Genomic DNA, 17,057 nt, shown 5'->3' on the forward strand with positions numbered 1-17,057 from the left:
GATGAAGGCAGAAAGGCAAGTGAAGATGGCACTTCATAAATCAGAAATCAATCCTTGAGGTAAATTAGGATTTTAGTTGGAGAAGAACTAGGGACTTAAACAATCAAGGTTTCAGAAAAAGATGGAAGAATGTGTTCTTAGCAACAGACTGGATGGAAAAGCTCATCTCAGGGTTAAACACAACTTAAAGCTGCAGACTACTAAATTAAACCTGAGACTGCAGCTGGGCAGGCTGATGATATTAGAACCAGAGGCATATCAGGATCCAGCCAGCCAGGATCCCGATGGTGACGCCACAAATTAAATATTAACTATTGCAAGGGTTTGGTATACAACATCCCAAAGTACGACAACAAAAGTACACACACAAACAGGATTTTTTTAAAGATTTCTTTTTTATTGAAAGCTTCTTCAAAGAAAACAGAATTTTAAACCTAACATCCACTGATCTACATAAATTTCCAGGAGCAAACAGATAATGAGAGAACTGCCAGGCAAAGTGATGCCTAGCATGTCTGTGGCACAACTGAAACACAAATTTAAAAAAAAATTACTTTCTTGATCTTTATAGACATCTCTATGAGTTTTTTTTTAAAATGAAAAGAACTGTACAAAATAAGGTCTTCATAAATTAAAAAAAAGTTTCATAATTTAATGACTGGTGAAACAATCCTGGTCTAGGACCAGGCAACAGAGTTTCCCTGTGCAGGTTTGTAACAAATGAAAAAAAAATCAGTATCAGACAGAAGGCAAAGGCATTTAACCCTCCAAGTTCGGTAGTTTTTCCTACATGGTAAGGAGCAACATTAAAACACAGTAGTTGCATGTTGGGAGTTTTATTACCAGTAATTTTTCTGTTTTGTTTGTTAGACTACATTTCAATGGACTGTGGGACTATCGCTAACTCAGATGGTAGCTCTGATATGGAACATTACTGTAACTTGCTTCTGGAGAAAGCGTATTTTCTATTTGTTTTATCGGTAGTTCTGACAGACATTTTATTTTGCCTATCAAACTATTTTTGATTTATTCATAATTCAATTTAGGTCAAAATTTGTAGTTGTCATTGTCAAGATTATTTTTGAAATATATATATTACATTAGTTTCTCTAAAATTGATAAAGATAATTGAGAAATTCCCACAATATTTGACAATGAATAGCTAAACAACAATGATCCATTGATTCTTTGTAGTTGAGCCAAATAATGCCATACATTTGAAACAAAGATATGTTATTCGGAATTTATATTTAGAACAAGCAACAGACTTTGCTGAAATCATGATGTAGAAATGTCATCACTTTTTTAAAAAATCCATTGAACTTAGAAGGTTAAATTTGTGTTTTGGACTGACCTCTGTCTGACAGAATTTGAAAACACAGAAGAACATTTATCCTGTGAGGTTAAAAATGATGAAAACCTTTGTGTTTGAACAAAGCAGCATAGATCTGAATTGATACACAGAGCAATCTCAATATCTGCACGTACTAATGTAGCTAGGTTATCAACTGGTATGTCAATGTACCTTCCTGAAGGATTTCAAACTGGGACCTTCTCCAGTAATCTGATGCTACAGCATGACACTCAGTGTTGATATTACACCCACAATAGGAACAGTGAATTTTTCACATTCCAGTTATTTACCACATTCTTTGTTAAAGAAACGTGAGCCTTCTTGGGAGTCACTCAGCTCAGTCAAACATGCCAAGTCAATTTTAAAACATTTCAAAGGACTAAACCCTGAGACTGGGCAGAATCACAGAAGTCTGGCTTAAAGTTCTTTGAGCCAAATGTCAAGCCCAAACCCGAGGCCATATTTGTTTCAGTCAACTATTGTTTTCTGTGGTTTGAAAACTAACCATCACTGGGCACTTCGGTTGTTAACTAAAAGGCAACTTGGATGGGAGTTTCTCTTCAGAAGTGTAAATATTTTGCTATTTATAGCTTTCTGTGGATGTAACATTGACACTGCAATTGGAGGTTTGTTAGCAGAAAATGACCCCATGATAACACTGAATAGGAACTGCCAGAGCAAACAAAAAAAATTAAAGCTAATTTGATGTGCATGTCTTGTGTGCAAATTGTTTGTAGCAATACAATTTCTTATTAGCATTCCTTTTTGTGATTTGTATTCTCTTTACATTGATGAAAAACAAGGATACCAATAACAATACAAATATCTCTACACTAATTAGATACAAATTCGGGGATAAGTGCTTTGAAGTGCCTCAGAAAGGCAATAGTGTCTCTCTCTTATACACACATATACGCACACACTTTAAAATAAAATTTCATGATTGGTTAGCAGCACTATGATATATCACACGTCCATATTTGGAAATTCAAACTAAAGTACCACTCTGGTTCACCAAAAGCCAATGTTTTAAAAAAGGGAATAATTAATACTGTATTACTATATACAGTACAGACCTGTCTAAATAGACCCCTCAAGAAATGACCTTGACTCACAGGTATTGTCAGTTGAACAGAAGTGATGCATCAATTATGTATCTTAACTTAAACGTCCAAAAAGGTGAACCCTCAACCCCGAAATGCACACTTTGGGACAATCTAACTCTGTGGAGTTGCATGGACCCTTGGTTAAAATGATTGGAAAGCAGATCGCCAAGGACTCACTGTCCCTCAGAGATAAATTCAAACTAATTTCCTTGAGCTGAGTATGAACCTATCTCTCCAGATGGAAATGGTACATTATTGTGGTCCGCAGAGCAACTCAGTTGGTGGAATTGTAAAATGAGATAAGTTGTATATTGCACTCATTCCATCTCATTGGGCTAAAATTACATCCATGTCAGTTTGATTAATAATTGTAAGAAACACCATTGGATAATCACAGAAAAGAAAGGACTAACTCCCAAAGGTTGAACTTCTATTCTCTCATCTGCAAAACCACGTTTGTTTAGGAGGTCACAAGAATTGCAAGAGATGTTGCTCTGAACAGGTATGTAATTTAGTCCTGCATATTTCAGTAATGCAGTGCGTGGTTCCAGTAAGCTCAGTCATTATGGCTGGTATATCAGAAAATGGGAGAATTAAGAATCCAATTCCTATCATGAAAATATATGTACTTCTACATCTGCAAGAATTCGACACAATGCATATGTGATTTCAATGAAAACAAAATTACAGACACTCCAGATATTAAACATTACCCTCTTTAAAGATTTAGGGGTAGAAATTCATTTCGGCCTGTTTTGGGGCCCAAATTGGTCATCGTGTTTACAACGCAAGTCAGAAGCCAGAGGCCCCAGAGGCCCAAGAGGCTCATCCAAAATTGGACCTTGGGTGAGCTGCAGGTGCCGGTTGGGCCTACTGAGGCAACTCACCAGTTTTCTCTGGACCAATTTGAGCAGTGGCTCTCATGTAGGTCCTGGTTGGGGACACCGATGAACAAGAGGGGCATGAGCGCAGCCTGGCAGCGGCCCACAGAAGTGCTGCGGAGCCAGGAGGAGAAATCCTGCTTTTCCTGGCTGCACATTAAGGTAAGTTTGAAAGAAAAAAATTACCTTTTTGCAAGTGGCCTCCAGCGGTCAAGCAGTCCCCTTTAAGGACTGTTGGTTAGGCTACAGATGGAATTGTAAAAATTGAGCGAAGTATGCTGGCTTATGCTCCACTCAGTATCTGACCAATTTTGGAGAGGGATCCTTAAACAGACATTAGGCACCTCATTAGCATATGCAAGGGGCCTAGTGCTAGTTTAAAGGGCTGCCAGGGAAGCCTTAATATTACCCAAGCCAGTATGATGTTGGACATAGCCCTGCAAAATTGGACCTTGGTACCCTGGGTGTGGTGCCGAGAAATGGCTAAAACAAGGTCCAATTTTGTCCCCATAGTCTCACTTCTGCTAGTTAAATGTTGGGGAATTATTAAAACAAAAACTACACAATATATACTTTCTAAATAATTCATCTATCTTACAAGAATTTTGAAAAATATTAATTGAATTAGACTTAAAAAGCAGGACCTGAATTCAACAAAGCAAATAAATTGGACACTATTTAACAAGCTGTAAAAATAATAGACCTTTTCAACTGACTTTTCTGAGCAATTACTCTCTGGCCATTCTGAAAAGACTGAACTATGGTTTAAAATGTACATGACGTAGGTTGAATTAGAAATATGATTGAAATCCACCGTGGATATTCTGATACAAAAAGATTCTGTCCCATTAACAGTGTCCCAGCCTCGTGATGAGAGCTGCTGGTACATCAATTGTTACTTTAGAGAGGAAGTGAATTGTTTGTTGGTCATTATAGGACTTTTTTTTTTGGTTATGTTGATTGGTTGATATGTCCTAAACCCCACTCTCAGTACATTAATCACATACCCCAACACTTCAACCTTTTCCCTCCTGATTTTCTCCCCCTCCTTGTAATCCTTGATTGTCAGCAATACCTTTCATTTCTCTAAATCAGAAGGGAAAGAGTCATTTTTATTTAATTTGTCACATTCATAATGTTAATAATCAGAACCCTTTACCCAATATTGGTCCCTTTCTTTTTTACCATAAGATTCCATTGGGAACACAGCCATGAAATGAATGAAGTGTTGATTGTAGTACTAAATGGCAGCAGCGGCATGTTGCAGGAGCAATATTTACCTTTTAGAATGGGAAACACAACTCCGTATTTTGCACAGCATATTTGTGTTGGGTACCATGTGATACCACACAGACAAATATCTAAAACACAGAGACATTTTTTTCACCACTAAAATGGTGTCATTTTTTGTCCAGACCCCAAAAATGGAGTCTATGACCTGTTGTGATTTGACAGTACATATACTATCAATATAGCTCCAGCACAAAGTCATTCTTCTGACTTACAAAAAAAGCATATTTGAACAGTTTAATATCAGATTTTGATTTTAGATGAGTATAAAAGTGGCATGTCACTGGGGCTGTCCTACCTGCTACTATTGCCTGTAGGATTAATTAACACAAAATCTCTAAGCCTGGCCATGTAACAACTATTTCTAGGTTGCTAATGACCTGAAGTGTACCTGTACATCTCATCAATGTCCTGTTGAGGCAATCTGCACACAAGAAACGCTGGGCACATAAAAAAAGGGGAAAAAATTGAAGCTTTGCAAAATGCTGGATAACAGCTGCTCAGCACACTAGGAGATGGCATAGACTGAGGTAGATAAATGGGCTATCCAGATGCATAAAGTATGAAGGAAGACCGAAAAAGTAATACACTTTGCAAAGGTAACACATAATGCACATTTACAAACACATGTTAAGGCCAAAGTCAGGACAGAAAAATCGGTATTTTACAGAATTAATCCTTCTTTCGACGTACATGGATTTTTTTCCCCCCAATACCAGTGCACCACCAAGATTTTTAGATAAACATTCTTACTGTGTATGAGTTATAGAGAGTAACCAGTGGAAGAAAAGTTTAAAGAAAGTAAAGTAAGAACTGGTCCGGCCATGTAGGTCAAATAAAGATTTAAAAAACAGAAAAATCTCTAGCTTCTTGACTGCTTTAGGGTGTCACTTCATCTTTGGTATAAAATAGGCCATCCTTAGGCTGCATTTGATCCACAACTATGAAAATTAAAGACTACAGAAATTGTCCACAATTTCTTCAATCTATTGCTTTTGCTTTGATTTCTTTTTAACCATAAGCTCCTATCTATCTAATTCGCACCTTTTACTTTTTAGCTTGCATCTGCAAGGTGACAAGCAAAGCAGACTAAAAAAATTTTAAGCTAATAAAAAAGATTGCAAATATAAAGCACTAATTCTGCTGCTAGCAATTATGCTTTGTAAATAAAACAATCTGCCTTAAGCGATAAACTGCATTTTGTACAATGCAGTCATTATTTTTCAAATCGCAAAACGCTTCAGCCTTCTGCAAATTGTCAGTTTCCACTGCTTTAAGACAAAATTCATTAAAAGTCTCAGCAATTTTTTAAAATTTTGTCAGTCGTCCTTGTTCTTTATCAATAAAACCATGTTCTTCTGCAAAAGAAGACAAGCAACATTTTTTTTTGTTTTGTTTTAACCTGTACAGCTTATTAGCATTTTAACTCCCTATAAAGTTAAGCTTTTATCAAATTCTTGCACCAACCACTTGGTCCAAGCACATAATTTCAATCTAGAATTTCTAACGCAATGTTGACAGCTGGCTTTGAGAGCCTGACGTCTTCAAAATTAAGGCAATTAAGAGTCAAGATAAATCTTAGCTAAACGTTTCTGAAAAACCTACAAATTAATAAAAGACATGAAAAAAAGAGTAGCTTAATATCAGAGGAAGACCATTAAACGTTCCTAAAACACTGCAGCTTCCTTCCTCTTCCAAACTTGTCAGTCTTACAGTTCTAAGTCTATCTGAACATACAAATCATTTATATTTTACCTGTTCATCTGAATGAAAAGTCAAAACAATTCCCCTTTATGGGATTTTCTTTCTCTTTTAAAAATAAGCTTTTATAGCAAAATTAAACTGTCAGACTACATCACTGAACCATTTGCACAGCACATAAAAACACTTTTTTTGTCAGGTAAGGTAGGAAATAAAAAGCATTCATTCGACGCCTGTGCAAACTGGAAGCCACCTTCATATTCACTGAAGTTTCCTGGTTCAAGGCAATTTTCAGCTCATGATTCCTGTTTTCAGTCCTGTTTACTGTCTGTGGAAAAAAAATGAAGATAAAAGAATGTCAGATACCACACATGGGTGCAGGAAAGAATAGAGTCCTATTAACTAAACTACATTAAACCCAACACAGACAAAATTATTTGGGGTGAGATTATAAAATAAAACATGCACAATTTAAAAAAAAAAAATGGGCCTGAATTTGCAGCCCCTACGGGCGTGTACGAGCCCGAAGGAACCCCACAAGTTCTGGGTTTAGGTAAGCAAAGCGCATGCGCCTAAATCCAGAACTTGTGATCTGTCAAGAATCCTCGTGACAGACTGCACACAAGCGAAGGTAAAGGGCCTCCGCGGGCAGAGAGTTGGGCTATTTGCTCAACTCCTGCCCAGCGAATGCCATTGAAATTCTTACAACTGATTTAAAGTACAGAAAAATGCATTCAAAAAAAGAATTTAAACATAAGTTTATTTTTAGATGCTTTAAAATATGTAAATTTATTTTTCAAAAAATTACATTTTTATTTTAAGTACTTAATTAAATTTCATTTTGATTAATTTGAAATATGCGATGTTTTAAAAAATATATATTTTCAGTGTTTGTGTGCTTTTGGGGATATTCCCATTCATACTTATGGTGATTCCGTCTATATTGCAACCACCATAAGTATGAATGGGAATACCCTTACTCTGATAGGTTGGGCCGGCACACATGATCCAAGGGATGCGTATGAAGCTCATACACTCCTGGAATATATGGGCCTCTACGCAGATCTTTGCGTAGAGGCCCAGGACCACAAATCTCTGAAACTCCGGGACCACCAGGTACTTTCGTAGAAATGTTTGCGGTCGGAGGCAACCGCCCGCAGGAAGCCTCCGACCGCAAATTCTGGGCCAATGTTGATTATTTTTCTGTTTAATTTTTCCCCTCCTTTCCTGAGCATACGCTGGGGAAGAGTTCCACAGGAATAAACAACTACAAGTGTTTACATGAATAGACTGTCTTCAAAGGATTTGGGAATAGATACGTCATGCAGTCTTAGCTATGACATTTTTCTACATCAAAGGAGCATGGTTTTCACCATTTCTTTAGAGGACTCAACTGATAGAGAACCCGAAAAGCTACTCTCTGTATACAGTTAAGCTGATCACTTGTACTGTGTATCGAAGTCTGTTACATATACTCCACTACAAAGTGTCTCGTGCTTACTCGAAACGAGTTGTTGTGGATCAGAAGAGGAAGGAGGTTGAATGCTAACATAGATTACTCAGGAATTTGTGCATCATGGGACAGTAATGATCACTGGTTGCGAACAAGAACACATCTCCAAACATTCCCTTTGTGTACTCATTGATCTTTGCTGCTTTCGCTGTCTATGTATCAACTAAAAAGATTACTTACTTAGCTTGTTGGTAAGAATAGGTAGGCGCATGTTCATTGGTTGTTTCCACTGGTATCTGTTGTTGTTGGCCACTGGCTTCCTGTGATGAAGGTGCTACCGTCTGTGGGGAGGTATCAGCAACAACACCCTGAAGTTAGGAAGGAAGCAAAATCGTATGAGACATCTACTCACCTCCATTATGGTGATACAGTCCACTACAGTCTGTTACAATGCAAGAACATCAGTATCTGCAAAATGAGAAATAGCATTCTTTCCCCCTCACAACTGAATGGGGGTCATTTTGACTTTGTGCGATAGTGTAGAACGGGTGATAGTGAATCAGCAGCCTGTTTTACATCTCTCCTGATTTTTATTTCCATTTCCAAAATCAAAATCACACCCAATCTGTCGATTTGTGTTGTAGGCAGCATCCTATCTTTAAGTCCTAACTCTTAAAACTATTAGCTTATCGACGATCAATTTCCCCTTGATTCAAGCTCCTAACTCTTGCAGCCTTCTGCTAAAGAAACTTGACAAGTTTCCTTAAAAAAAAATTCTGATCTTATTGGATGGACTAACTATTGTAAAATATTTATCAGCTTCAATGTTCTCTATTCCTTTTCCTGTTATTTTAAAATTAAGAATCGTATCGTCTCTTCTTTTACCAGAAGAGTATAATTTTGGTTCCTTCATCTTGGCTACAGAATGACTTTATTCCAGGAATTAAATCGGTTACCGTCCTTTGTACTCTTTCTAATGCATCAATTTTCTTTGTGGAGGTATGACCAACATTGAGTATAATATCCTTAGTAAAGTTCCATTAATATATTGTTCAGGTTTACTTTCAACCAATCATAATCACATTTTTGTCGATCAAGCAAGCAATGGACAGCATGTTTAGCGGTGGTATTTGAATAGGGAAGGCTTCAGTATATTTGTGAGTTACTTTATTTTGTTAAACACCAGCTCAAAAACACAACATTGGAAAACTAATTTAAAAGTATGACTGTTCCAAATAAAAAATGGATAGCACACTGGGTTAGAACAATATCCTTTTACCTTTGGAATCTGGGCTGAAATACAGTCCAGGCTAATTAGATGAAGCTTTGCCTGTTGGTTGTAAGGGTCCTAAATGAAATGAGTTAAGGTATTCTCTACGCAACTTCTGAGAAGAACAGGCCCACAGCACAAAGCTGTCTATATATTGGCATTTTAAGCCGGCAATCTTACTATGAAAGACAAGGTTGGCTTATTTGGTAAGTGGAAAAAAACACAACAAGAAGTACTGTCAGGATTTATGATTGAGGCACATTTAGCAGGATAGAATAAGGAATCTGAATGTGTTAAACCAAATCTTGAAATGATTGATGCAAATAACGTTGAAATGATTGATGCAAATAACTTTTCCATTTCTAGGACTAATGAGCACAACGTTTTAAAGAAAAATACAAATGCAGTAAGTATTCCTGTTCAAAGAGAGATATCAGGGTTGGAAAAAATAACAAAAAAATTGTGATTTGGTTGGATGAGGCCAATATTATACAAGAGATTTGGAAGTGGGATGCCTGGTTCGACAAATCAAAGCATTAAAGACCATTGCATTAGATGGTATTGTGGCGGTGAAGGGAAAATTCATGGATAAGAAAGTTTGATTTGGAGAAGGAAAGCTAAACCCTGGGCCTTGAAGTGAAATGTCTTGTCTCAGTTTAATCACCTGAGAAAACCCTCAAACCCAACAGAGTCTATTTATTCTCATAGTGAGCTTCTATAACCTTCCATACATAATTAAAATATACTTGTGATATCTAGTAATATAGTATATTGGTTTATTCCATGTTTATAGGGTAGGATTTTACATGTTATTTGTCACATGAGTTATTGATGATCAAGGGAGGAGCTGGGTAGAGGTTAGTGACTGCTCGTAGGAACAGAGAGAAAATCAGACAGCAAATCATATGGGTTACTCTTGTAGCCTTCTAGCAGCCAAATAAAGATGGAGATAGAGATAGAGAGTTGGGATGGAGGGAGGGAGAGAGAGAGAAAGAGAGAGAAAAGGGGAGAGAGAAAAAGAGAGAGAGGCTCACCCAGTCAGTGCATAAATCAAAGTGAACCTAAAGGAGGGGAAGAAAGATTATTTTAAAAAATTGAAAAAACGAATTCTCCTGAAGGAAAACAAACTTCTGTGTTTTATTTTGATGTTCAGCAAAATCGGGGCTAACCGTGCTGGGGATTAGAGACTTTCTGGTGAACAGTGCCAGCATTAATCATACACATGGTTAGACACAGAGTAAAGCCTTCTCTACCCTACCCCAACAATGTGCTTGATCCTCAAATTGAGAAAAGCACTTCCTACTGCACCCGTGTAATAAGTTCTATTTCGCACACCAACTATCCCATGATCTTTCCAATTAGCAATTAAGTGGCCCACATCCACTGGGAACTAGCTTAAGACTGCTCAAACTCATTTCACATAGGATCCTTCGAGCCAACAGACAGACAAAACTTTCATCCCATCAGTCTGGGCTAGATTCGGTGCCTATTTTTAGGATTGTAACAAGATTAATAATGGTTATGAACCTAAAGCATTTTATAATATATAAAATTGCACAATTTAGGCATGCATCATCCAGTAGAAGAGGGTTTGTATACTTACTTCAACAGGGACAGCTGCTGGAGGCACAGGAGTGTACTGGGGAATGTAGGTCCCTTGCATAGGTGCTGCAGCAGTCATGTACTGTAAAAACAGAGGGTTATTTGTTTTTTCTGCTTGGATCAAAGAATGATGAAGCACATTTTTAATGCTCAGTACAATGTAAGAAGTCAATAAGATAAAAGATTAATGAAAAAACAGGATACTAAACACAAGACCACCATATAATTTGGACACAGTAGTTTTTGTTTGTTCTGTAAATTCTAGAATTTCCTGAAAGACAGGGTAAATCTCTAAACATCAAATACAAATTCTGTCTTTGGAGCCTCCATTGCAATGTACTTGGTAGCACCTCATACAACCAGACAGCACTCAAATAAGTAAACTTGTACATGGCACTGGAAAGCTTAATGAATTTATTCCCTATCCAATAATTCTTTTTCTGAGCTTTTAAAAAAACAACTGCGTCTTTGAATATGGACAGATGCAGAACATGGAGCCATATTACATTCTCAAAACATAGTTACAGATTACTGACTGAGAGGTTGATTTTGGACTAAGGACCAATAGCACATGTAAGGACCACGCACAGTGTTGTGCTTCTATGTCCACCATGTACTGTTCCGGTCAGAGCATTTTATTTTAATTTTTCATGTGGCAGTATGTAATTTGTGACTAGGGTCTCTTATTGGTTAGTTGTTAGGTAACAGAAGTAGTTCATTTCAGTAATTTCCTGTCTGTATAAACAGTAAGGGAAAGTATACATACAAAATACAATCTACCATTTTTAGATATTTCGCGACTATTAAATCTTGAACATAACAAACTACGATGATGATCCTAACAAGGATTTTATGTACAAATTAAATAAAATAAAAGCACGATATTACATATCAGAGGAATACACTCTAAAGCTGAATTCTACTCTTGCCTATTAATGACTTTTCAATATTTTAATAAGCATAAATTTGTTTTAATCATTCTTGTTGGCACTCAATTTGCCATCACACTCTTTGTATATAATTAATAGTTGTAAAGAACAGCTAAAATGAGACCTGCAATGTCAGTGATTTTAAGCCTGTGTTCAGAATGATCTGAGCAACCATGCTCCTTAGTCTAATTGCTTCCATGTCAGTGTAATATCATTGCTGACTGGCTGATTAGGCTGTTATACTAAGATATATATAGACCATTTTAAAGGTGTATCATCTCACACAGTCATCTGTAATCTGCTTTGCCAACCAAAATTGCAGTAATTAGCGCTCATTAACCACAATTTCATTGAATCATACAGCACAGAAGGAGGCTATTCGGCCCATCGTGCCTGTGCTGGCTCTTTGAAACAGCTATCCAATTACTCCCACTCCCCTGCTCTTTTGCCATAGCCCTGCAAAATGCTCCCCATTCAAGCATTCATCCAATTCTCTTTTGAAAGTTATTGGCCCAAAAATCCCGGTTTCCTCGTCCCGCGGGCGTTCGACTGGATTCTAGAAAAAAAGATGCGCACTTATCTGAACCTGTTGTGCCCACATGAGTTCCCGGTCCTGAGGCCTCCACTGACTGCACCTCACAGCACGTGCACGTCAGGACGTGCGCAGGGCTGGAGCTGCAGTCACATGGCTCTGGGCAGCCAATCAAGGTAAAGTATGTTCTCATTTATAATAATGGGAACTCCGTAAGTTGGAGTTTCCTTTATTATAAATGAGAAACCCCTTAAACACACAAAACATTAATAAAAAATAGAAAAAAATACACTACATATTTGACATTAATTTAAATTAGTTATTTATGTATTATTAAAAATATATATTTTTCTGATTTTTAAAAAAGTTTTAAAAATTATGCTTTAAAATAAATTTAACATAGGGGGCAGGGTTTTAAAAAATAAAATGTGTTTTTAAAATTTTATTTTTTATGCTTTTATCAGGCGCAAGAGTTTTCAGGACATCCACTGGGCAAGATATGGGTAAATACTGCAATCTTGCCCATGCGAATGTCCTGGATGTGGAGATATGTTGGATCTGTCAAGCTCTAGCTTGACAGATCGGAAAAGCCGATTTTCATCGCATGCGCATTGTGCATTGAAAACCGGCTTTTGCAATGCCTTCCCGGGTGCGTACAAACTCCGTACGGACCCGGGAGGCCGAAATTTCTGGGCCAATATTGAATCAGCTTCCACCACCCTTTCAGGCAGTGCATTCCAGATCATAACAACTAGCTGCATAAACAAAATTCTCCTCATCTCGTCTCTGGTTCTTTTGTTAATTACCTTAAATCTGCATCCTTTTCTTACTGACCCGTCCCAGAGAAAATTCACCAAGGTTTGCTCCCAATGCAGAGCCTTGTTAGAAGGGGAGAGACGATCGAAGAATCAAGCTTTAGTGTTACAGCCCTATCTGCACTCCCACATATTGAGGCTTGGTGCTGGGAGCGGAGTATCACTGGATTACCCTCCTAGGTTTTCGCTCTCGGTGCAATGTGGTGGATACTGGGCTACCCACCAAATTAAAGTTGAACAAAATCCAAACTTTGTGATTATTTCTGTAGCTTGTTACCAAATTAGGGGGAAGTTTTAACAACTTGTATTTATATAGTGCCTTTAACATAGTGAAATGTCTCAAGGCGCTCCACAGGAGTATTATGAGATAGAAAATGTGACACTGAGCCACATAAGGAGAAATTAGGGCTGGTGACCAAATGCTTGGTCAAAGAGGTGAGTTTTAAGGAGTGTCTTGAAGGAGGAAAAAGAGGTAGAGAGGCGGAGAGGTTTAAGCAGAGAGTTCCAGAGCTTAGGGCCGAGGCACCAGAAGGCATGGCCACTATTGGTTGAGCGAATATAATCAGGGATGCTCAAGAGGAGCGCAGACATCTCGGGGGGTTGTGGGGCTGAGGAGATTACAGAGATGAAGGGTGAGGTCATGGAGTGATTTGACAACAAGGATGAGAATTTTGAAATTAAGTCGTTTAACCGGGAGCCAATGTAGGTCAGCAAGCTCAGGGGTGATGGGTGAGCGATACTTGGTGCGAGTTAGAATACGAGCGGCCGAGTTTTGGATCACTTTTAGATTATTTGGGGTACAATGTGGGAGGCCAGCCAGGAGTGTGTTGGAATAGTCAAGTCTAGAGGTAACAAAGGCATGGATGAGGGCTTCAGCAGTGGAAGAGCTGAGGCAAGGGCAGAGAAGGGTGATGTTTAGAGGTGGAAGTGGGTGGTCTTAGTTATGCTGGGAATATGTGGTTGAAAGCTCATTTTAGGGTCAAATATGACACCAAGGTTGCGAACAGTGTGGTTCAGTCTCAGACAAAAGTTGGGGAGAGGGATGGAGTCAGCGGCTTGGGAATAGAGTTTATGACGAGGACCGAAAACAATGGCTTCAGTCTTCCTAATATTCAATTGGAGCAGAAAATTTCTGCTCATCCAGAACTGGATGTCGGACAAGCAGTCTGACAATTTGGAGACCGTAGAGGGGTCAAGAGAAGTGGTAGTGAGGTGGAGCTGGGTGTCATCAGCGTACATGTGGAAACTGACGCTGTGTTCTCGGATGATGTCGCCAAGGGACAACATGTAGATGAGAACTAGGAGGGGGCCAGGGATAGATCCTTGGGGGACACCAGAGGTAATGACGCAGGGCCTGAAGAGAAGCCGTTGCAGGTGATTCTCTGGCTATGATTAGTTAGATAAGAATAGAACCAGGCAAATGCAGTCCCACCCAGCCGAACAATGGTGGATAGGCATTGGTGAAGGATAATCTAAAAAAAATGGATGGATTAAGACCTTGGGGGTAGTTAAAAATCAGAATCCTGGCCTGAGGCGGGATGGTTGGGGGCATAGCCAACCCGCTGCAAGGAGGTGTGATGTCAATTTAAATATTATAGTGACACTGGAAGCCTCTTTAACTTCAATTTTATTTTTAACTCTATCTGGAGTGATTTTACACACTCTGTTAAACCCGGCAGTTACAACAAGGCGAGGACTATGCACCAGGAGGCAAGTGCCTTTATACCTCCCTCCTGGATCCAGGGTCCCTGCCTAGCCCACCCCCCGCGATTGGAGACCCCCTAACGAGGCCTCCGATCCTCTGATAGCCGGCTCCGATCTTCCTTCTCTCCGTCCCTAACCTCTGGAGGCACCAATCTTCCTTTTCCCGACCCTGCCCCCAGATTCTCCAGAGGCGGGCCCCAGCCCCCACCTGATTTCTCTCTCCCTCCCTCCATCCTCTGTGCAGCCTAGTGCCACAGGCCAACCCGCCCAAAGCCAGCCAGCAGCTCCATCTAACTGGCTGTGGGTGGGAAACAGAGGCTTCAGGTACAAATCAGACCCTGTGCCGTTAAAGTCGCCGGAGCCTGCGGGAAACCCATTCTACCGGATTTCCTGCCCGCATCGGAGACACCCCCCTCCCCGGCTCCCAACCTGCCAATCCATGAAAATCCAGCCCTTAGTGTTTTCTTTTCTATTGATATATTTTAATTTTGAATGTATAATTGTGGCAACATTGTAACAAACTGCAGAGGAAGGTAAATTATAGCAATGAAGAAAAGGATAAATACGTGAAAGGTGGGTTATGTGTAAAGTACTCCCCTGTCTAGTTAGGAAGAAAAAATATCACTTGCAGCACATCTTACCTTAGAGGAAATTGGACGCTTAATCGCATTGTAGGAGCTTTTAGGATACCACCATTTTGGATCTGAAGTTTGCCACAGAGCCACTCAGCTGACCTCAGCTCAATCAGAGCACAGTCCGGCGCAGATGAACATCCTTTCTACTGCTGGAAATGGCATCGGAGAGTGGAAAACTCAGTATCTGCCAAGTTACCCAGCCATACTCAGCAAATGTTGAATTATTCTAAAGTCTTGGATGGTTCCCCAACGACACCAGGATTGGGTAAGATTTAAACTAGGCTGGACCCAAGGAGCTACTTACTGACGAAGCTAGTGCCTAATGTCACCTGAGTAGCTGTTTGACAAGTTGGAAACTCAAAACAGCGGGTTTCCTCAGAGCTCCAACAATAACATGTAACATTTAATTTCCCCTATATATGATAAGAATTTTTTAAAAACTTAACTGTATGGCAGGAACACTGTACAAAATAAGTACTCACTCCACCTTTCCCTTTAAGCCGATATCAGCGCACACCCCATAGTGAGACATAACCAATGAAAACAATTCTTTTAGTCATAGCTGTTGGCAGATGTGAAAACGTCATCCCAACAATGATAACCATCTAGGAGTAAAAGGTGGTTTGTGAGTAGCTGACAAAGACAGGGCAGCCTGACCCTGTAAAGATATAAAATCTGATTCAGTTAATAATGCCATGAACACTGCACAGACTGTGCATAGTGAAACCCAATGCTCACAATAGTGTTGCAGACTTCCTCCCTTTGTGGTAATCTCCTGGCATGCTGCCCAAGTCTTCAAACACTTCACACATTTCAAATCCTTGCTCCCAAAGTAGAAAGTTAGAATCTAAATTTAAACAGGGGCCTTGCATTTGCCAAATGCCCATAATTAACATATAAAAAGCTAAGCCCTTTTAAGGTCTACAGCAGAATATGCAAAATATAGCCCAATGCAGCCCATGCTTGTTCAGAAAGTTTACATATACTGCCAGGTCACATGAAAACAGTAAAAAGTATTAACTGGCAAGATGGCTCTGGATTATAAATTATTTTACTCCATCACAGACCTGCAAAGTACCATGGGCCTTGTAGTTCAACCAACCCTCATGGGAGTGTGGCTTTTATAAATGACTACACTTCCCAGATTATGCAGCTGCAAATCTCATACACAAAATGAGCCAGAGGCTCCCTTTTTCCTGTGTGCCTGGCCTGTTATTATTCATTTTTGATTTATCTTTTGATTTTCTTCTCTTACCTATTCACTCTCAAAAGCAGTCGTCATACTGGAATCTGCTTCCACACGTAGTGGTGGTCCACCAGCTCTCCACTGGAGTGGTCATTCTTCATGTGCTCACTATACAAGTCATTGCAGCCAAGCCAATCCTGTCCATGCTTTACATTTACCCACACACATTTCCAACAGGGGCCACTGGATATCAATCAGGAGTGGAAATTCAGGTTGATTTTTCTCCTGCTAAATTCAAGGATGTTGAGACCACAGTTGTGATACTATTGCTGGCCTCACTCAGATCCAGTAAGTCAGCAAACACCAGGAATCAAACATGGGGGTCATGAAATTTGTCCACACAGCATCCATTTTTTCCAGAGCAAAATGGCCTCCTAAGCCTCCAATATGGCAGGCAGAATGCACTCGATCAATACTGGTCAGATGTGCACCACCCAGCATATTGGTAAAGACCAAAAATGTCAGCACGGAGTGCCCAAGCCTGAAACAGACATTAGGCCTTTCACTATGTAAGTAACACCAGTTTGAGCCCCCATGGC

At 39.3% G+C, this 17,057-nt stretch overlaps 1 protein-coding gene across 9 annotated transcripts in view; it reads right to left on the minus strand.

The window, feature by feature from the left end:
- Nucleotides 1-382: 382 nt before the first annotated feature.
- Nucleotides 383-17,057, minus strand: part of rbms3 (RNA binding motif, single stranded interacting protein) — an 858,736-nt gene continuing 842,061 nt past the window's right edge. For 3 of the 9 annotated variants that reach the window (XM_070880857.1, XM_070880852.1, XM_070880851.1), the window contains 4 exons: nucleotides 10,659-10,739; nucleotides 10,090-10,116; nucleotides 8,026-8,153; nucleotides 383-6,660 (listed from right to left, as the gene is read on the minus strand). In XM_070880857.1, the coding sequence (XP_070736958.1) occupies nucleotides 6,654-6,660; nucleotides 8,026-8,153; nucleotides 10,090-10,116; nucleotides 10,659-10,739 (243 nt within the window). In that variant the 3' untranslated portion in view covers nucleotides 383-6,653. Of the gene's footprint in view, nucleotides 6,661-8,021; nucleotides 8,154-10,089; nucleotides 10,117-10,658; nucleotides 10,740-15,337; nucleotides 15,422-17,057 lie in introns of those variants that run through there. The other 6 variants (XM_070880858.1, XM_070880853.1, XM_070880859.1 and 3 more) reach the window with 4 other exon arrangements.

Source organism: Pristiophorus japonicus, chromosome 5 (assembly GCF_044704955.1).
Source record: "Pristiophorus japonicus isolate sPriJap1 chromosome 5, sPriJap1.hap1, whole genome shotgun sequence".
NCBI classification, from domain to species: domain Eukaryota; kingdom Metazoa; phylum Chordata; class Chondrichthyes; family Pristiophoridae; genus Pristiophorus; species Pristiophorus japonicus.